The following is a 23,512-nucleotide window of genomic DNA, read 5'->3' on the forward strand; positions in this document are numbered from 1 at the left end:
ATTTATGTAATTAATATTCTCTTATGATAAATATATCATTTAAGATATATTTTATGGAAGATAAGTTTTTAAAACTGCAGAAAACTTCTATGTAACTTCTCAACAGTCATATTTTCATTTATAAATATTTTGGAGAAACATATGATGATAACCATGCAATAAACTTGCATTAATCTTGATATTTCACAGTTCTACAATTCTACAGGAAATTCTTAAACAAAGCAACTTAAGAATTTCATTCATCTTCTTGTATCCTATAAGATTAAATCTTGAACCTTGTTGCTTTTATAGAGGGAGATTTAAAGCTTATAGGAAAGTGATTACACGCCTGAAGATATCAAATGATCTAGTTTTTGTTCCCTGTTTGTATTCTATATTTTTGTTGTATCTCAAATGTATTACAGAATACAAGCACTTTTCAAACAATCTATAAGATTTAATGTTATAAACCTATGATCATTGGTCTTGCCTTGAAATATTTGAAGGCAAGATGTCAGGCATGGAAGAATAAGTTCTCATCACGGTAATATTTTCGGAATGAGATTCCGAATTTGTTGATGAGAGGATGACATAAATCACTTTTGGGTTTGTCATTGTTTATTGTACAAGAAGATTCCCGTGCGGTTTTGCATGGTGTTCATGGCATGCTTATGTACATGTTGTACATGCGGTTTGAATACATGCTATGAAGTTTCATTTTCGTTTTCACTCAAAATCATGGGCATATCAAATTATGCCAAGATAATTAGTGAGATGTGTAAAATGATTTTATTTAAATAAATCATTTTGTTAGCCATGATTTAAATGGCATGAGAAGAGATGTTCTCTCCACGGTGGGGTGAGTGGTTTGAGCGCATAAAAGGCCGGAAGAGATGGATTATCAAGGCAGATACAAGTTACATGATGAGATCAGTACAGTACCGTTTATATATTTGTCTCGGCCTCGGCAGGTACGTAAGTTTTATTTTAATTACTGGTTAAGTTCTGGATTATGTCTAGAAGATATGCATGAGATTCTTTTGAATTTTGCATAGCCTGTTAAATACAAGGATATGTTTATGCATATGTATAAATATTTTTATATTGTGACTTTGTCTCGGTTGCATGCATAGTATACAAGATACATGTATAATATGTTGGATCTTGAGGTGTTGTAAATCTACCAAATTTGGATTAATTTGGTGTTATCAATTTGTTGTTTTCTTTTGCATGGTAACAATGTTTAATGATTGTATGTTGGAATTAATTTCAATGTCATGCATGAAATTATTGATTATTTTAGCACACAGATAATTTTATCCTTGTGAAAGTGTGAAATATTATGTTATATATATTTCTGATTAAGGCGGGAAGCCTTTGAAATATTTGTTATATTTCTGATAAAGGCAGAAAGCCCAGGAAATATTTAGTTATATTTCTTATAAAGGCATACAGAAACTTTTATGCATGAAGTATGCATAATGAAATTCATAAAAATTTATGAATGTATTTAACACACAGTTTCTCATATTGAGAATGTGTTAAAATTTTGAAAGCCAACAAGTTTACTAGTTTATCTAGTATGACTGGCAATTAGTAGTGAAAAGAAAGTTTAACTTTAAATCATGGATTATGAATTAAGATGTCATGATTCTTCAGTTTAGATGAAACATGAAAAGTTAAAAGCTTAAAATCAAAATGGTTTATTCTCCGAAGTTGATGTTCTCTGAATGGAGGAGGTTTATTCTCCAAAGTTGATGATGACTCAAATGGAGGAGGTTGAATTTTTATTTTAAGGAGTCCTCACTGCTAATAAGTTCAACTTGATTGAAATTCTTGGTTATAGAATTTGCAAGAAATAAATATTTATTGACTAGGAACCTATAAAGGGGATTCCGGTATAATCAATTGAATATTTTATTTCACCAGTTCATTAATAAAATATTAAAATTCTATCAATCATCATGTTCATTTGGCTAAGTGGATGAGATTAAAAGAAATTTTGATATCCTTGAATAAAACCATTTATTATGGTTTAGTATATTTAATAGAAATTTCCATTCTGGAAAGATATTCTAATGCCAGTTGAATGTCTAATCATGAAACTTGTTCCTCAATTAGTAAATGGATATTTCTACTTGGAGGAAGTGTTGTGTTATGGGTTTCTAAAAGCAAAGTTATCTTTTCAACTACGGCATCTGAATTTCTTACGTTGGCTTTGACATGCAAGAAGTTGATTGGCTAAGGAATTTGATTATTTAGATTCCGGGTTTGGCCAAAACCGATGTCAGCAATGTCGAACGGATGGCTGGAGAATTTAGGCGTGGGAGACTGTATAATAGAAGTAGAATTTTATCTGTGTCGTGTTTATAAAACACTCCCTTAAAAACATTTGCGACCAGGGTATCGCATGTTTTCGACAGGACTCACAAACTCGTAGAACAAAATTTGTTCAATATGAACTCAGGCAAAAAAAGGTGTCTTTATGGAGTGGAAGTGGCAAGGCTTTATATAGCTAAAGCCTCCCACGTCCACCCCTTATTGTCCATGCAAAAGGCGCGACAAAGATGGAGATGACAAAGGCTGTCCACACATTCCATGTAGCTGAAATTACATTTCGGACAATGAAGTCAAAGTAGCACAAAAATAGGGGTGCCTCATTAAATGTACCCAAAAATCCCCCACACATTTGAGGAGGCTAGACCATACCCGATAATGCCTGAGTCTGCACCAGAGCTAATTTCCATATCAGTGTATGATACTTGAACTGACATGTAGTGGCATTTAAGTAACTGTTTCCCTAGAGTGAATTGGATCATGAACTCATCGGTTAATCGAGTTTTGAACTTAAAAGCACTCATTAACTCTGTATAATCCCTGTTCAGTCTATCTCAGCATAGACTTTTTATTTTGTCAAATCTATCTCAACATAGACCACCCATATTGGGTTACAGATTAGGCGTTGTGTTTCACAGCCTTTTAATGTAAGTCTTTCCGTGACGGCTTTGACCACCCCAGTGGTTTCCATCACGAATTTCTTACCTCACTGGATCTCAAACCCATCTCCCTTGATGTATCAAGGACGACCTTTCGATTTAGGCCTTTTTGTGAAAGGATCTGCAATATTCTTTTCAGATCTCACAAACCTCATTGTGATCACCCCATTTAGTATTAACTACCGTACCAACTCATTTCTGACTCTGATGTGTCTTCTCTTTCCATTATAAACAGTGTTTTGTGCAACACAGATGGAAGTTTGTGAATCACAATATATAGGAACAGCTGGTGCTGGACAACCCCACAATGGCACGTCTGCCAGTAGGTTTCTCAGCCACTCGGCTTCTTGGCTTGCCAGATCTAGGGCTATAAACTCAGCTTCCATCGTTGATCTGGCAATACACGATTGTTTGGTGGATTTCCATGATATTGCAGCTCCACACATAGTGAAAACATATCCACTAGTTGAGCTTGCATCATCGCAATCGTTCACCCAATTCGCATCACAATACCCTTCTAGCACGGCTGGGGGTCCTTTATAATCAAGGCCCCAATCTAGCGTACCTCTAAGGTAACGAAGCACTCTTTTTAGTGCATCCCAATGTGGAGCACTAGGGTTATGTGTGTAGCGACTGAGCTTGTTCACTGCATATGCAATGTCGGGTCTAGTGTAGTTCATAAGAAACATTATGCTCCCGATTATCTTTCCATACTCATCTTATGACACACTCGACTCTATGTTCTTTGACAGTTTTACACTAGGATCGAAAGGGGTTTTGGCTGGAGTTACATCATAACTCGCAAACTTCTTTAGAAGTTTCTCTGTGTAATGACTTTGAGATAAAAGATAACCTCTCTCGGATTTTGTAACTTTTATTCCAAGTATTACATCAGCTTCCCCTAGATCTTTCATGTCAAAGTTTTCACCTACAGTTCTTTTAATCTCATTTATAGCCTCCATATTTGAGCTAAAAATTAACATGTCATCTACATAGAGACAAATAATCACTATGCTAGACTTTATCTCTTTAGTATATAAGCAGGCATCTGACCGGTTAGTAGAATAACCCAAGTCTAATAAAGTTTTATGAAATTTCTCATACCACTGCTTAGGAGCTTGTTTCAAGCCATATAGAGATCTTTTGAGTCTGCTTACTTTCCCTTCTTGTCCTGGATCAACGCATCCAGGGGTTGTTCCATGTAGATTTCTTCTTCTAGTTCACCATTGAGAAATGCAGTTTTCACATCCATTTGGTGAACTATTAACCTGTGTAGAGATGCTAATGCAAACAAAACACAAATAGTTGCTATTTTTGTTACTGGTGAGTAAGTGAAAAAATAGTCTTCATCGAATTTTTGAGTGTAGCCTTTGGCCACTAGTCTGGCCTTGAACCTTTAAATTGAACCATCTGGTCTCAATTTTCTTTTGAAAATCCATTTACAACCGATCGGTTTACAGCCTTTTTGTAGATTAACTAATTCCCATGTGTGGTTGGACTGTATAGAGTCTAATTCACTTTTAACAGCTTCTCTCCAAAGCGTGGAATCTACCGATCGCATGGCTTCTTGAAAGGTCTTTGGTTCTTCCTCTAGGACTAGTTGACATATAAAATAATCACAAAGTTCATTCACGTCTTTTAATTCTGTCATATATGTTATGAAGTCAGAGCCAAAGGATTTCTCAATTCTGGGCCTTTTACTTCTTCTAGGCTCTTCAGAATTGCTCGTGAGACTAGGAAATATCTCAGAAGAATTTGGATCACAGATATTATCAGGTAAGGCATAAGCATTTTTCATTGGAAATATAGATTCAAAGAAATTAGCATCTCTAGCTTCACACATTGTGCATTTTTCCAAGAACATAAATCTATATGCAGCACTATTCTGAGCATACCCAACAAAGATGGCATCAAAAGTTTTAGGTCCCAAGTTGGGCCTTTTAAAGGACGGTAGTCCCACTTTTGCCAGGCAGCCCCACACCTTAAAGTAGTTGAGGTTAGGGGCATGTCCCTTCCACAGTTCATAGGGGGTTTCTCAAACCCTTTGTGAAGTACTCTATTTAAAATGTGGTTTGCTGTTAAAGCAGCTTCCCCCCACAAAGAGGTCGGAGCACCCGAACTGATCAGCATTGCATTAATCATTTCTTTAAAAGTTCGATTTTTTCTCTCAGCAATGCCATTTTTTTGGGGGGTATACGGCGCTGTTACTTCATGAATAATTCCAGAAATTTCACACAGAGATTTAAGAGAATTGGATTCATACTCTCCCCCTCTATCGGATCGAAGCCTTTTAATCTTTTTGTCTAACTGGTTTTCTACTTCATTTTTAAAAACCACAAACTTCTGTTCAGCTTCATCTTTTGATCTTAAAAGGTAAAGTTTTGTGAAACGTGAAAAATCATCAATAAATGTAATATAGTAACATTTTCCACCTCTACTTTCAGTTGTTTTGAAGTCAGCTAAGTCCGTGTGAATTAGTTCTAAAACAGATGATGTTCGTTTATTCACTGTTGAAAACGAATTTCTAGCAAACTTAGCTTCAACGCAAGTTTCACATTGTGTGCATGCATCACTAGATAACTTTGGTAAAATATTCATGCTTTTTAATCTATTTAAGCACTTAGTACCAACATGTCCTAATCTATCATGCCAAAGATTAATTGAAACAATCATATAAGCAAAAGAGGAAACTTTATTATTAACATTGTTTGTAGCGAAATCACAAGCAGTTGAAATGGTACCATTTACAACAGTATTATTTCTAGCTACAGAAGCATCTAACACAAAAAGGCCTCCATGAAAATATCCCTTTCCCAGATATTTCCCACAGCGAGTCAGAACCAGTCGGTCAGACTCAAAAACCATTTTGATTCCAGCCTTATTAAGTAGGCCTCCAGAAATCAGGTTTCTACGGAGGGAAGGGACATAAAGCACATTTTGCAATAAAAGAAGCTTCCCAGAATAAAGCAATAATTCTATTTTTCCTCTACCACTTACCTTAGAAATGTTGGAGTTTCCCATAAAGACTTGATCGTCTCCAGTGTTGGCTTCAAGCACTTTGAACAGTTCTTTGTTGTTGCAAAAGTGGCGAGATGCTCCAGTGTCCACAACCCACTCGTCTGAATCTCCTACCATATTGGCCTTGGTTATTACAGCTGCTACTATGTCCGAGTTTTTTGTGTTTTCCAGCAAGTGTGCTTGATTCTTTGGCCCCTCGTTATTTGATTTCTGACTGGTTTAGCTCGTGGACCCCTTCTTGTGGTAACATTGAGCAGCTTTGTGGCCTCATTTTCCACAAACGTAACATTTAATATTGTTTCTCCCCTTTTTCTAGATTTTCCCGGTTTTGATCCGGTTAGAATTTTTTGATTTTGAACCCTTCTTTTGGTTTTTAGCATATTCACCAGACTTTGGCCTATCAAGACCAACAGTCGTTTCAACTACATTAGCTTTAAGGCTATCAGGAAAATTACCAGACTTGTTGACCATACGGTTTTCTTCTTTAATATTGATGGTATTGATAAGCTGCTTCAAGGTGTAATGCTTTAGCTCATGCTTTGATTTATTCTTGAAGTCCAGCCACGAGTCGGGTAATTTATCAACTAATGCGTCACCCAGAAACGCATCGTTGACCACAGCCCCTTCAGCTTTCATATCAGCGACAAGATTTTCAAAATCATGTACTTGTTCGGTGATCTGTTTGGCCTCCGTCATCGTGAAATGTAGCCAGCGATTAACGGCATATTTTCGCCTTCCACAGTCGTCAACCCCATATTTTTCTTTCATAAATTCCCAAATTAGTTTCGCTGACCTGTGTGGCGAAAACATATCGAATAGAGGATTACTAACCCGTTGTAGTTTTGCACGAGCTGTCTTGTTGTCCTTCTCGTACTTGGTACGAGATGTCTGGGAAGTCAAAGCAGCCTGCGTTGAATTCGACGTTGGAGCCGTTGGAGTAGTTGTCGACTTTGAAGCTGTTGAACCATCGGAGGTAGCCTGTGTGTCTTTTATAGCAGTTTGTGCAGGTGACTGCACAGCAGACTCAACAAATTTCTCAGGATCCTCAAATATGACATAATCCACATCGTTGGATTCTAATAACATCATGACTTTGCTAACCCATCGCTTGTATTTCAAACCACCCGTAAGAGGTTCAATAGGAGTTATATCAAAGGGAGGATTGAACGACTGCGACATGTTGATATAACGCAAATGTTTTTAATCGTTGGAAATCTCTGGTTCGTATATCAGCAATGTCGAACGGATGGCTGGAGAATTTAGGCGTGGGAAACTGTATAATAGAAGTAGAATTTTATCTGTGTCGTGTTTATAAAACACTCCCTTAAAAACATTTGCGACCAGGGTATCGCATGTTTTCGACAAGACTCACAGACTCGTAGAACAAAATTTGTTCAATATGAACTCAGGCAAAAAAAAGTGTCTTTCTGGAGTGGAAGTGGCGAGGCTTTATGTAGCTAAAGCCTCCCACGTCCACCCCTTGTTGTCCATGCAAAAGGCGCGACAAAGAAGGAGATAACAAAGGCTGTCCACACATTCCATGTAGCTGAAATTACATTTCGGACAATGAGGTCAAAGTACCACAAAAATAGGGGTGCCTCATTAAATGTACCCAACAGTGACAGCACTACTACACTGGCTAAAACATATAACAATAATTTATAATGGCAAGTTAAGACACATAGGCATGAGATATAGCTATGTGCGGGAGCTCCTAAGTTATGGTGTTGTAACACTGGACTTTGTACGGTCCCGGTTTATTTTAACGGATCCGTTTGCAAGAGTCTTTACAAGGGACATGGTTTTAAAGACATCAGAAGGGATATGGAAAGCCTAATTATTTAATTGCAAGTGAAGGAAAGCTCAACTCACGTCTAAGTTATTACGTTAGACCTTGAGTTCAATGTAGATGAGTACTTCATTTTGTGATTGCAAGCATCAAAAGTTTAAATTAAAAATTGTATCCCAAGAAAAAGTGGTGCTTGGTTCTGCATTGTTGTAGAGATGAGATTTTACTCTTAACTAATCTTTTAAAAAAATGCAAGGTGCAATGCATGATATAAAAGATTAGCCTCTGTGAGCATAAAGTGTGGCCGCTTCAAACAAGTTTTGGTTTTACTTGGTACGTGCTCATTAATGGATACGGACACATGCCCTTTAATAGTGTCAAGTTATTTTGAGTTGTAGTTACTCTAAAACTTGTGTGTATTATATCTACGTTTATTCAAAGAGACTGCGTGATTCAAGGTTCGTCCATTAATGCAATCCAAATTTATGTAACGCATATAATACTATGTGAAAGTTCAATCTCTAAGACACTTTCATTTATGCATAAGTTTTGGATCTATCTCGGTGCAGTATTAATTTGTACTATATAAATGGAGGAGGAATTGATGTTATCACATCTGTGCTTGTTTTTATGGTTATTTTGAATCATCACAGTAATTAAGCTCTTTAATTTTCCTTATTTAATACATGTTTTCCTTGCTATTATCATTTACTTATGGTTCACACTTGTTTTGAATATTTTACGGTGTTTGTTAGTGTTTTTGAACCATTTTAGGTCAAAGATATGACCAAGGGGAGTTCAAGGATGAGTTTGGAGCAATTTTGGATGAGTTCGGGGCCCAGTGGACTCGACGCGTCGAGCCAAGGGCTCGACACGTCGAAATTTTCCAGTAGCTAATTAATTCGCGCACAGGAAGTCTCGACGCGTCGAGAAAATTCTCGACGCGTCGAATATGCGTCTGTTTCTGGGATAAAAATAGACGCCTAAAGTGGCGCGGATAAAAAAAAAACAGACGCTTAAAGTGGCGCAGCTGGGCAAAATTCAATACAAGCGCGAGATCTCTTTTCCTAATATCAATTGCGCGGATTTCAAGGCTCATATCTCCATATTAAAAGTTAGCAATTCAAGGAATCTTCCAAATTCTAAATATCATTAAAGACGACAATTTCTTTATTTAAATATAGGAATTAGAATTTGAGTCCAATTTGGTACAAGATTCCTATTTCATCTCAACTTTGTACCCACTATAAAATCCCTCATTCCTTAACCCTAATGACGGAGACGGAGACAGAGAGAATTCAGAGATTCTTGGAGACAAGAATGAGATAAATCAAGAGCCACAAGTTGTCTTGGAAAGCAAGAAGAAGACTAGGGAGATTTGGGAAAATCGTCTGGTTAATTCTTGTACTCTTTTGATGATTTGTAATTCTTTATTTATATTTGCTATGTATAATTTAGTCATGCTTGGCTAAATTCTTTACAGATTCTTGGGTAAAAGTGTTTATGAACCTATGTGCCTGAGCTCTCAGTTTCTTTAATAAATTATTATTTGGGTTTAATACTTGTGTTGCAATCGTGATAATATTGTTTGATGTTTGTAATTAATGGCCATAGTTACTAGCTTCATAGCCATGTTTGTGTCACCAATGGGAGTTGGGGCATAAATTAGGTCACACACGATTGCACCTAATGGTTGGTCCTTGGGAAAGGGGAACTTATTAGGGGAAGTTTATTCTAGATTGTTGCCAATCGGGAGATGGTAGTAATTAGGAATAATTGAATGCTGATCTTTGATCTTATTGGGTGTTTAAGCCATGGGAGTGGAAATTCACTAGGAATAGAGATTACGGAAGTAATTCGATTCCACTTTGCATTCCCACACAAATCTTAATTCCAAACTAAATATTGCAAACGATAATTGGCACTAGGTGATTAAATACTTGAATCCCATGAATCTCAACTTCTCTCTAATTGTTTTCAAAATCCTGAACCTCTGTTTTATTTTATTTATTTTATGCCAATCAATCATCTAAATAATTGTTAGGATTAGCTCTAATGAATAAGTTAGTAACTAGTGCTTGATACAACCACTTCCCTGTGGATCGATAACTCGTACTGCGAGAATTATTTGTTTGCAAATATACTACGCATCAAATTGGCGCCGTTGTCGGGGAGGTGGTACCTCTAGTATTAACATTAGTGAAATCTTAATTCCAGGAGACTAGTCCATTTTTATTTTTTTTTTATTTTATTCTATTTTGCTAACCCATAACAAGTTCATTGTTTTGAGTGTGATTTAGTTTATGGATAGATATGCATTCCAAGGAACCATGCCACCGTTTTACCCTCCTTCTCAAGGTTATGAGATGAGTTGGAATATGAATCGAGAATATGGAGGAATGGAACAACAATTCCCTTTCTCAAATTTTGCCAACTCTAGTCAAGGATATTATCAAGAAAGTTCATATCAAACATCACAACCCCAATGGTGCTCATTTTGTGGTGGGAATCACTTTGTGGAAAATTGTTACCTGCTCAACCCCACCAACCATATCCATCAACAATCTACTCAAGGATTTTGTGCCAACATGAGTCAAGCTACTTATCAAAGATACACACCACCTACTCCACAACCCTCACGGTGCATGATATGTGGTGGATCTCATGAGGCGGAAAATTGCTTTATCATGGATCCCAATTACAAGTATCAAGGGCGAGCTCAAGAGTTGTCGTACCAAGAGTTTCAACAAGATTGTCAATCACTTGACCAAATAATTGAGATGAAGTCCAAAGAGACCAAGGTAATGCAATTGTGCTCGAAATATCTGGAGTTACAAGATCACCACATGAAGGCTCAACTTGATCGCATGAATGCTCGACTCGATCACATGATAGCTCGACAGCAAGATTTGACAATTCAAGAGCCACTTCAAGATTCATTTAATGGAGAGGTTCTAGAAGAGTTGCTCTTGCCAAATGAAGGTCATGAAGTTGAGAGGAATAAAAAGGATGATGAGGATCTTAGAGAGGAAGATGAAGAATTATTTGATAAATGCATTGAGATGGAGACACCAAGCTGGGAGGAAAATGTAGAGTTGCAAGGTAATGATGGCAAGGAACATATAGAGAGTTGCCCATTAGATGAGGAAGTTCTCAATAGAGCACATGATTTGAATGAGGATGTCTCACCAATGGAGAACACTTCCCTTGGAGAGAACTTCAGAGAAATTTTGAATTTGGGAGGCATTGGAGTTCTTAAGGATAATGGCACACATTTGCCTATCTATATATCCAATGAATCCCAATACTTGCTGGTTCATGTGAATGATCCGAGACTCTCATTACTTGTTGAACAAAAGAGTGTTGAAAAAGAAGGAAAAGAGAATGGGGGCATAATTCTTGATTCGGGCAAATGTGGTTCCTTACATGATGACGTGAAGGGTTCGAGCTTAAGAGAGTTTATAAATGGACACCACTTGAAGAAATACTTGGAAGAGAAAGTTGATGGAAAGAAGGGGATTTTTCTTCTCCAATCACTTGATGGCTAGAGAGGTAACGTCGAGCTAACGACGTTAAATTTAGCGCTTCATGGGAGGCACCCCATGTTATCTTTTATTACTTTCCCTATTTATTTATTGCTTTCTAGTTTCGACTTATTTAGTTTTATTATTTTCTAGTTCGTGATTATTTTATTGCTTCTTAGTTTTCTCTTTTCTCTTGTTCTCCTTTTCTTTTATTTTGCATCAGGGGTGATGCAAAGTTTTAAGTGTGAGTGGGAGGAATCATTAATTTGGGGATATTTCTAAATTTTTAAAATTTTTGCTTTTGCTTGGATGACTCATATGCTATTTTTGGTGAATAAGCTACTTGTCTTAGCATGCAGTTACAATTATTCTCTCTTGTTGGTTTGTGGTTTGTTTTAGTGGTGCTTGCTGCATCTCAATTTGTGATGGATGATTTGAGGTGTAGCACATATTTGATCTATTCTCTTGCCAATAGCTTTGTTAACCACTTAATAATTGGATTAGTTCTTGATCTTGTGTTTTGCATTGCTAGTGAAGGCTTATGTGAGATTCCGGTCATGGGTGTTTTGCTAGAACTTGCCTCATTACTCCCTAAGTGATGTCTAAGTTTTGCATGTTTTGAAGTGATTTAGGCCATTTTTGTTTAGCCATAGCCTTTAAACCTGTCCCTATATATATTTTTATCCTTCGTATCCCCATTGTGCCTTTTGTTTGTTTAAATAAGTGCTAAGCACTTATCCCCTCTTTGTGATTGTTTTTCTTTGATTTACCCCATTATTATAACCCTTAGCCCTTGGCCAAATATTTCCCTTCCACCCTTGAGAGAATGAAACTTTTATCTTTATCTTTTCCGTATGAAGAGTTTTATGGAGTTGTGCTACGAAAAAAAAAGCAGCCAGTGTTACAAATGCTCAAGTGTGGAGGTCATGAAAGTTTGGATTAAAATTATCTTGCTATATCCAAAAGAAGTCCAAAGACAAAGAAAAGAATGAGAAAAAAAAAAGAGATTGAAAGTTTTTTGAGTTTGGATCCCCACTTTACCAAAGAGTTGCTAAGTTCTTAAAAGAAATTTGCTCCTTGGAATTATGATTATCTCATCTCTTCAAAATTTTGAAAAGTTTAGATAAATTGTGACATTCTCTCTTTTTTATTAATTTTTCCATACCACTTCTTTGTTAGCTATCACCCGTAGCCCCATTACAAGCTAAATAAAGTCCTATTTGATCTTAGCATGAATTCTTAGATTTGATCTAGGGGAGTATGAAGGGCAAGCCTATGGGATCTCATTCATGAGCCGTGTCTTGCATAATCTCAACTGAGTATTTGTGCACATTTGATCCTCACATGCTTTAAATTCTTGGTGCTTGGTTATTGCCTTGGAAATGGGTCTCTTATGTGCCAAACTAATTTGATTCTTGAAGCTTGTTGTTTTGTAGCAAGTTGGTTGGTGGTTTGAAAGGTTTTGCAAGAGAGAGAATGAGTAATTTGTACGTTTTGACTTGTGATTTTATTCCTTAGTTTTGCTTGAGGACAAGCAAAAGCTTAAGTGTGAGGGGGTGATGTTATCACATCTGTGTTTGTTTTTATGGTTATTTTGAATCATCACAATAATTAAGCTCTTTAATTTTGCTTATTTAATACATGTTTTCCTTGCTATTATCATTTAATTATGGTTCGCACTTGTTTTGAATATTTTACGGTGTTTGTTAGTGTTTTTGAACCATTTTAGGTCAAAGATATGACCAAGGGGAGTTCAAGGATGAGTTTGGAGCAATTTTGGATGAGTTCGGGGCCCAGTGGACTCGACGCGTCAAGCCAAGGGCTCGACACGTCGAAATTTTCCAGTAGCTAATTAATTCGCGCACAGGAAGTCTCGACGCGTCGAATATGCGTCTGTTTCTGGGATAAAAACAGACGCCTAAAGTGGCGCGGATAAAAAAAAACAGACGCTTAAAGTGGCGCAGCTGGGCAAAATTCAATACAAGCGCGAGATCTCTTTTCCTAATATCAATTGCGCGGATTTCAAGGCTCATATCTCCATATTAAAAGTTAGCAATTCAAGGAATCTTCCAAATTCTAAATATCATTAAAGACGACAATTTCTTTATTTAAATATAGGAATTAGAATTTGAGTCCAATTTGGTACAAGATTCCTATTTCATCTCAACTTTGTACCCACTATAAAATCCCTCCTTCCTCAACTCTAATGACGGAGATGGAGACAGAGAGAATTCAGAGATTCTTGGAGACAAGAATGAGATAAATCAAGAGCCACAAGTTGTCTTGGAAAGCAAGAAGAAGACTAGGGAGATTTGGGAAAATCGTCTGGTTAATTCTTGTACTCTTTTGATGATTTGTAATTCTTTATTTATATTTGCTATGTATAATTTAGTCATGCTTGGCTAAAGTCTTTAGAGATTCTTGGGTAAAAGTGTTTATGAACCTATGTGCCTGAGCTCTCAGTTTCTTTAATATATTATTATTTGGGTTTAATACTTGTGTTGCAATCGTGATAATATTGTTTGATGCTTGTAATTAATGGCCATAGTTACTAGCTTCATAGCCATGTTTGTGTCACCAATGGGAGTTGGGGCATAAATTAGGCACACACGATTGCACATAATGGTTGGTCCTTGGGAAAGGGGAACTTATTAGGGGAAGTTTATTCTAGATTGTTGCCAATCGGGAGATGGTAGTAATTAGGAATAATTGAATGCTGATCTTTGATCTTATTGGGTGTTTAAGCCATGGGAGTGGAAATTCACTAGGAATAGAGATTACGGGAGTAATTCAATTCCACTTTGCATTCCCACACAAATCTTAATTCCAAACTAAATATTGCAAACGATAATTGGCACTAGGTGATTAAATACTTGAATCCCATGAATCTCAACTTCTCTCTAATTGTTTTCAAAATCCTGAACCTCTGTTTTATTTTATTTATTTTATGCCAATCAATCATCTAAATAATTGTTAGGATTAGCTCTAATGAATAAGTTAGTAACTAGTGCTTGATACAACCACTTCCCTGTGGATCGATAACTCGTACTCCGAGAATTATTTGTTTGCAAATATACTACGCATCAGGAATGTTGGAAATTTATATAGTAATGGAGATTAATGGTTCAGATGGACTACCATGAAAGCTTAAATAATATTTGGAGTTGTGGAGTTAAAATATTATTTTGGTTTGGTAGAAAGTTAATTGGAGAATGAGTTTGTTGGAAGGCTTTGTCTAATCCCAACATTGAAGGATTATTCCCCAACATTGGGGGGCTATTCCCAACATTGGGGGATTATTCCCAATATAGGGGAATTGTTTATTTCATTTGAAAAATGAATGCACAGCACATGAGCTTCCAATTTTCCCAAACTTATATGCAAAAGTATGCTAGAAAATTATAATATATATATATATATATATATATATATATATATATATATATATATATATATATATATATATATATATATATATATATATATTAACTTGCACAGTTATTTGCATGCGGTTCACAACCTTACAAAGGTTCATAATTACATATATATTCATGTTGAACATGATTTATGTAATTAATATTCTCTTATGATAAATATATCATTTAAGATATATTTTATGGAAGATAAGTTTTTAAAATTGCAGAAAACTTCCATGTAACTTCTCCAACAGTCATATTTTCATTTATAAATATTTTGGAGAAACATCTGAAGATAACCATACAATAAACTTGCATTAATCTTGATATTTCACAGTTCTACAATTCTACAGGAAATTCTTAAACAAAGCAACTTAAGAATTTCATTCATCTTTGAAAATATGTAATGCAGATATGTATCACAATATGTAAAATAAATAAAGCGCCAAAATAAGTACACAATTGAATTTTTTAACGCAGTTAGAGAACACCTCCTAATCTGCGGGGCCACGCCCAAAACTTTTTCACTCAAGATCAACCCGCGGTTTTTACAATTACAGGTTCAATGAATTACAAAACTAGGCCTACCACCTATTTAAACATTAACCTCGTAAAACAACTCTATGAAAAAGTATACAATACAGTTTGAACTAATTCTACCAATTAAACAAACTGTAACCAACCTGGATTTTAACACAGCTTGTACTAATATAAAGTGGAGCTGACTTCTCCAGATAGTACACCAATCTTTCCCTGTTTTGAAGTTTCCTGGCAGCGCCTTCCAAATGATTCCTTGTAGCACCTTCCAAATTAGTATTGCTATTTTTCCCGTTTTGGAAACTTCGCTCTTCTTCATTACAATGTTCCCAATTTATAGTAATGTCTTTCCTTGATTCATGCTGCATGTAATAAACTAATCCACCACTTTCCTAACTCCATGCACATTACTCACACACACGTTCACCACTCCAAATGTCCACAATGTTTGCACAACCACATTTTTGCAATCTCATTTTTCCATAAAGCACAGCACACGTACACTTGTATACATCCATTTCCTACTTTCATTCATGACCACACCTTTGTTTGATTTTATGCCAACAACTAAGTACTAATTAATGTATGTATATATATATATATAACATGCGTAATATATATATTAAGTAGCTAATATATATATTAAGTACGTAATGTATATATTAAGTATATAATATATAAATATATATACATAGTACAGTACTAACAATCTCCCCCTTTGGCATATGTTAATCAAACACTCATACACAAAGTTCTCCCCCTCAACTTTTACTTTCTATCCCCCTCAATTCATGCAAAGATGTACAATAAGTTCTCCCCTTCAATTTATACACTCTCCCCCTTAATATCATCTGTCTCCCCCTCAATTCGTACACATTCTCCCCCTAAATTCATATCATATCCCCTTAATTCATATCATATTTCTCCCCCTTTTGATAAACATTAGCCAAAGGTAACATAACCATAACAGCATGTATTGAACAATGCAAGAAACTTCAACTAAGAGCAAGCAATTGATATGATGTAGATAGAATCTGAAATAGGAGATGCTCACAGTGGGAGTATATGAGAGGTGTATCAACACTGGAAAGCTTTCACACCGGAATCTTCTCAGGTCCTTGTGAATCTATAGTAAGTACCGGGTAGCCCTCTTCCAGGTAATCAGTGGAGAGGTTCATAATGGGAGTATAGGAGAGGTATATCAACACTGGACAGCTTTCACACCGGACTATTCTCAGGTCCTTGTGGAGCCTTAGTAAGTACTGGGTAGCCCTCTTCTAGGTAAATAGGATTAGTATGCATGGGTTCAAAAAGACATCTACAGCTCAAGTGTATTGTGTTTTCAGAGTGGAAAACCAATAACACATGCTATTATGAGTGGAATTTGTAGTGGGAAATGAGCAACAAGCTCTTGAATCAGGCTTAGAGTGGGGCTAACAAGATAGACTATCCACAAACTATCAATAGTATGCTCTAGAGGAAATACTGGCAAATTGTGACACGCTATACGATGTATATCGAAAGATAAGCACATCAAAAGCATTGTGGGAAGCTTTGGATCATAAATACCAAAGTGAGGATGCCGGCTCAAAGAAATTTGTGGTTGGCCGATTCCTCGACTTCAAAATGGTTGATTCAAAAACTGTGCTAAGTCAGGTAGAAGATTTGCAATTAATCTTCGATGAGATCCGTGACGAGGGCATGGTGCTAAGTGAAGCCTTCCAAGTGGGATCTGTGATCCACTTGTTGCCTCCAGGTTGGAAGGACTTCAAGAACTACCTTAAGCATAAGCGAAAGGAGATGGACCTGGAAGACCTGATCCAGCGACTCAGGATTGAGGAAGGGAACAGGACGAATGATAGGAAAGTTCCTATCGTTGTTGGCGCTAAGGCCAACGTTGTGGAGCACGGTAAGAGCTCCAAAAGGAACAAGAAGGACAAGCGAAAGTTAGGTCCGAAAGGTGGCTTTACCAAGAACAAGTTTCCTGGTGAATGCTACAATTGTGGCAAGCATGGCCACAGAGCATCTGAATGCAAAGCTCCAAGGAAGAAGAACAAGAGTTCTGAAGCCAATGTTGTTGGGGATAGTAGTTAGAAGGAGGTAGAGATTAGCCTTTCGGCTATGGTGACCAAGGTGAACCTCGTGGGCTCAAACCCTCGTGAGTGGTTCATTGATATCGGTGTAACCAGGCACCTGTGTTGCAACCGAGAGATGTTCAACACCTTTGAGACCATTGAGGGTGAAAAGGTGTGGATGGGAAACTCTACTCAGTCTGCTGTGGAAGGCATGGGCAAGGTGGTTCTGAAGATGACTTCCGGGAAGGAACTGACGTTGAACAACGTGCTGTATGTCCGGAGCTGAGGAAGAATCTTGTGTCATATTAAAAGCTATTGACTCCTCCACCTCTATATAAAAGAGGCAGTGAGAAGCAGATTTTTACACACAGAGAGAACAACAACAACACTACACGAAACTTTGTTTTTCCAGCGTCAAAATTCTGCTTCCACTCCTTTTCTTAGCCATACTGTGTTCATCACCTTGTCTTGCTCGCCGGATTCTTTGTTTGAATGCTCAAACATTGAATCATAGCAAGTTTTATCCTGGGAAGCCTAGGACACAACGCTCCTAGCATCTTTGGGAGGTGGCAAATAAGGTTTTAAGGAAAGAGTGATTGCTTGACTCTTGCAAAAACCCAACACCAAACACTAGTCAAATTTCTCCATCTTTCCTTCCCTTATATTTCCAGAAAAATAATAATCTTATTTTCTTTGATTATTATTTGTTTTTTTCTACCAACGGATCCAACATACTGTTTGCAGTCTCAAATTGTTGTTGCGAATAGTAGTTCGCTATTCGTAGTAATCTGTTGTTAAAACAATATATTATGAATATAAAATAAAAAGAATAAAAATAAAAAATAAACAAGCAATAATGAAGTAAAAATAATATTGTTTTGAATTTTTAGAGGAAGATTGTAAAGTTTAAGAGAGAGAAAAATGGTAGAGTTTAGGTATGAAGAAAATATAGGATAATGAAGAAAAAATAATTTTATTAAATTTAAATAGGTTTATAAAGTTTAAATATGGAGAAAAAATAGAGTTTAAATAGAGAGAGAAAACATTAAGAGTTGGTAGAAAGAAAATTTTGAAATCCAGAGGTTGATGATTGGAATTTCAACTATTTATATTTGAGAAGGAAGAGTTATAAAAGTCCTAAAATTGAAAAGTCTACCAAAATCCATAACTTTTTGAATATAGTGTGACTTTTAAAGACTCATTAAAAATCTTAATTGATTGAACATCGCCTAGCTTTTAAAGACCCTCTAAAAGTTTGAATTGAATACCTCCAAACTTTTAAAGTTTATAAAAGTTTTTAAAACTGTGAAAGTCATGATTGAATATGCTCCAAATTCAGAAAATTACAAGTTGAATTGCAAAAGGGGTTTTATTTTTTTTCCCCTCTCATTTTTTAGTTCAACTTTACAAGAGTAATTAATAATTGTCACTTCTGTTCTTTTTATTTTATTTTTTATTATTATTAGGGTTTGAATAGAATTTTAAATAAATATTCTATTTTTGTAGTCCACATACGTTATTTAGAAATTAGAACGATGTAATTCAATTAGTATTTGTTAACATATTGTCATATTATATTATATATATTCGTTTAACTAAGGATAAAAAAAATATGAGATAAAATTATTAATAGCATCCAAGTTTATTAATTCCAAGTATATACATGGTTTTTAAGAAAGTGAATGACAACATGGAGGAGAGAAGTGCAAGAGAGAGAAGGTTGGAGTTCATATGCAAGGTGTGGAGTTATTTTAGATATATAGGACCCACAACAAAATTATTCCAATTATGACAGCCACGTGTGGTTGTCACCATTGTGTCTATTATGACAGCCACGTGTGGTTGTCACCATTGTGTCACGCACGCGCCTGCTGGGCGCACCTGACAATTATTTTTATTTTATAAATATATTTTTTTAAATCAGTTTTGCTTTATTTTTTTCTTTTTTGTCTCTCCTCCCATATTCTCTTTCCTAATGGCATTTACAAAAATTCCTAAGTCACAAAATATCTTCACTATTATGGATGCAGGATGCTCTAAAGTTTCAATTGTGCAAATTAATAATGCATTATGCAATTTGGTTGCATCGACAATGGATCAAATGCCAAATTAATCAATTTTGATTTTCTTTCAAATTTAGTATTATTTGTAGCCAAATTGATCTTTTAAACATGTGTTTTTAGTATTGTGTATTCAATCAAGACTTTTATTGATTGAGAACATGGATAAGGAATTCAAATAATCATAGTTGGAACCTGAGCTATCTTTAATTACTCTTGGTTTATGTATTTTGCTTTAATATTTTGTCTCTTTTTTCTTTTAATTTGTATCCTATTTAAGCATGCATTTGACGGATGGAAAGGCCGATCGAATAGTATTTTGAATCTTTTTAGTTTGAGTTATATGTGTTCTATTTCCTTTCTAATTACCTTTACGTTTGTTGTTTTATATCAGTTGGTACGTATTCGATGCAACAACGAGGTAGCAACTTGATCCCTGTGCAATTAAAATTTAATCATTTTCGGAATTAACTGTAGTAGATATATACATACCTTAAGTAAGAGAAGGGAAAAAGCTAAGGAGACTAGTCAAATCTAAGGAAACGCTGCTAACTACTACATTAGCTTATTCATCAAGCCTATTTGTACTAGGCATCAATTCCTAGCTAAGTTATTCATGAATGAATGCAATAATCAAATCTAAACTCTAAAGATTGAACATGACTTTGATAGCATTCCCACCACGAGCACTGGTTTCAAATGCGTCTTCAACCTCCTTCTGTGTGAATCCAAACCTATGTGTGATCAGTGGCTTCACATCAATCTTCCCACTCCTCAAAAACTCTATGCACTGTGGCCATGTGTTCTTGTACCTGAATATCCCCACTATATCCACCTCCCTACACAACAACACAACAATCACCATTAACAACACACAATACAAATATATCTCGAGATTGTACTAAATTACTAATACAATTATAAAGATATCTCGAGATTGTACTAAATTACTAATACAATTATAAAGGTCAGATAAATGATCTTAACAAAGGATTAGATTCAAAAGATTATCAACCCAACAAGTGAGAAAACAGATTACTTGGTAACCAAGTATCACTTCCCGTGGGAATGAATAAGTCAGGACCAAATTGATTAAATACATTCTTACTTTCTTTTAAGAGAAAGTCCGAGAGTATGCTAGAGTAACAAGACGGGTTACAGTAATAAAAAAAAAGATTTAAAAATTACCTTGCTGCAGCAGGAGTGAGGGGGACGGTCATTTCACAATGGCCCATGCCGACGAGGCAAACCTTGCCGCCGGAGCGGGTTGCGCGAAGGGCGGTGGTCATTGTTTTATTAAAACCGGCACAGTCCAAGCTGACGTCGATTCCAACTCCCAGCGCAGCCTTGATGTTTTCCACCTCAGATTCCACATCTTCCATCTTGAGTGAAACCTTGACAATCGCATCCGCTCCCAATTTCTTAGCAAACGCCAAACGCTGATCGTCGACGTCCACAACAACAACTCTCGGAGCGCCGAAGGCGCGAGCGGAGAGCATGGAGACGAGGCCGATAGGGCCGGCTCCGAGCACCAGCACATTGGTCTCCGGACTGATGTTCGCCCGGCGACAAGCGTAGACGCCGACGCTCAACGGCTCGCACATCGCGCCTTCCTCCAAGCTCACGTTCTCCGGGAGCTTGAAGCACAGATTCGCTGGATGCACGATCTGGTTAGCGAGAGAGCCGTGGATCGGCGGAGTGGCGAAGAACTTCATCTCGTCGCAGAGATTGTAACTGCCTTCTTTGCAATGGCTGCACCGCCAACAGCTAACACCGGGCTCCAACGCCACGCGGTCGCCGGCGACCAGAGTCTTCACCTCGCTCCCGACTTCTTCAATGATTCCGGCGCATTCATGGCCGATCACCATTGGCTCTTTCACAATGTAATCTCCACACCTCCCATGCTGAATATATAATTAAATTCCATATCAATTAACTGAAAAATATACCAAAAAAACCCTAAAAACCATAAACAAATCAATGATCACCTTGAGGTAGTGAACATCACTCCCGCAGATACCAATTGCTTTCATACTCACTCTAACATCATGAGAACCTATTACACAACAACACGCAAATACAGTAAAATACAGTAATAATCATACCATACGATTAATATTATATATTCAAAATTGAAAATCGAAAATCGAAGGTGATAATATATATACCAAGAGGAGGGAGCTTGAAGGGCTGAATCTTGAGGTTGCCAACGCCGAGAAGCCAAGCAGCCATGTTTTCTGTGGGTTCATAGCTGACTGCATTAGCGCCCTTTCCCATTCTCAACAAATTGATTGCTTAATTTCTCACAGAGATTTGATAATAATGGAGAAGAAGATTGGAGTGATGGTGTGAAGAGCGATGTAGAGATCGGAGGGGTATTTATAGGGTGATATATCGATTTTATGTGGATAAATGTATTTGTGTCCTTTCAAAATTATCTTTCTATTGATAATTTACCGAGATAAACGACTGTATTTGAGTCCTTTTAAAATTATCCTTCTATTGATAATTTGCCAGGATAAAGGGATTTCTTGTTAGAATTAAGTCAAGAAACTAATTATGTGATCTAAGTAAAATAATATACCAAAAAAAAAAAAAGGAAAATCTTATTAAATGTATTTTGAGTCCTTTCAAAATTATCATTCGGTTGATAATTTGTCGGGATAAACGATTTCTTGTTAGAATTAAGTCAGGGAACTAACTATGCAATCTAAGTAAGATAATATATCCAAAAAAAATCTTATTAAATGTATTTGAGTCCTTTCAAAATTATCCTTTTGTTGCTAATTTGTCAGGATAAACGATTTGGTGTTAGAATTAAGTCAAGGAACTAACTATGCAATCTAAGTAAGATAATATACCCAAAAAATGGGGAAATCTTATCCAATTGTTGGCTAGATGGGTAATTACTAAATTAACTAGTGATTTATTAGTCTTTTTGATTGGATCCGATCAATTTTATTGTGATCTTTTATCATTTAAGATCACAAGACGGAGTTTCCGGTAGTGTCAATCATCAATAACAATAATAAAAAATAATCCATGCGTATTTAATTCAGAAAATTATAAGTTGATTTGCAAAGGGGGTTTTAGATTTTTTTTCCCGCTATTTTTTAGTTTAACTTTACCAGAGTAATAATCCTATATATAATAAAGCCATATGGTCTTGTGGAAATTAAATGGCGATAATCAACATTTAATTTTCACAAGACCATAATAATATTGTTAATTATAATAACAATAATAATAATAGTAATAATTGCAATAATAATAATGATAATAATTTTCACTGACTATTTATAATATATATATATATATATATATATATATATATATATATATATATACTAGTTTTTTACGCGCATTGCACGATTGGGATAATGCCCAATGTTTTTTTTTTAAATAAGTACTTTAAAGTATATTAAGGCAATATTATATTGAAATTGTTCATGCATAGATAATTGAAGGTTGAATTTGCATATTTAAATAGGTAATTCTTCTCCCAAAGGTTGAGTCCCCAACCCCAAGGGCCTCCCACACTCCGACCCGACAGAGCATTGTGGGAAGTTGTAAATCACGGTGACTCAATGGTTCAGCAGACAGGACCAAATGCCGGTGCGAACAAGGAATCTGCCCACTTTGAACATAATTCCCGCACTGCCGCCGCTGAGGTTCAAACCTTGGTTTCTTCTCCCAAATACTACCCACTAAACCATTGAGCTAAGCCCGTGCGGGTTAAATAGGTAATTCTAAGTTTACAAATGTAAGATAGTATAGTCAAGATTGATTATAATTGTCAATAAAATAATTGTATAGGTATGGTTGAAACCAAATACGGGACATAAGGGAGAACAAATAAAAATTAAGGCATAAAATATTAAATATATACTAATATTGTTTGAGGAGATTTCGACATTAGGATTTGTGGTTAAGTTCTATTAAGACTTTAATATTAGAATTATATTAATGGTGTAATTATAATTCTATATTAGACGTTAATATTAGAATTAGACTAACGGTGAATTAACGGTATTTAACGGAAAAGTTAAATGGATAATCATATAATTAAGGATAAATTAGAAAAAACTTTAAAAAAAATTAAAACCTGAACAATTTGA

At 35.9% G+C, this 23,512-nt stretch overlaps 2 protein-coding genes across 2 annotated transcripts; both read right to left on the reverse strand.

Annotated features, from left to right (window-relative positions):
* Window positions 1–6,305: 6,305 nt before the first annotated feature.
* Window positions 6,306–7,172, reverse strand: LOC109150785. Its single transcript, XM_019298763.1, has one exon. It carries the CDS (start codon window positions 7,170–7,172, stop codon window positions 6,306–6,308), a length of 867 nt encoding a protein of 288 aa, XP_019154308.1.
* Window positions 7,173–19,870: 12,698 nt separating this feature from the next.
* Window positions 19,871–21,795, reverse strand: LOC109150839 (sorbitol dehydrogenase-like). Its single transcript, XM_019298815.1, has 4 exons — window positions 21,563–21,795; window positions 21,383–21,450; window positions 20,583–21,298; window positions 19,871–20,233 (listed from the first exon to the last, which is right to left on the reverse strand). The coding sequence occupies exons 1-4, from the start codon at window positions 21,669–21,671 to the stop codon at window positions 20,041–20,043; spliced, it is 1,086 nt and encodes a 361-aa protein (XP_019154360.1). The 5' UTR covers window positions 21,672–21,795; the 3' UTR covers window positions 19,871–20,040.
* Window positions 21,796–23,512: the final 1,717 nt, after the last annotated feature.

The sequence above is a fragment of the Ipomoea nil genome, unplaced genomic scaffold (genome assembly GCF_001879475.1).
Source record: "Ipomoea nil cultivar Tokyo-kokei standard unplaced genomic scaffold, Asagao_1.1 scaffold2280, whole genome shotgun sequence".
Lineage (NCBI taxonomy): Eukaryota > Viridiplantae > Streptophyta > Magnoliopsida > Solanales > Convolvulaceae > Ipomoea > Ipomoea nil.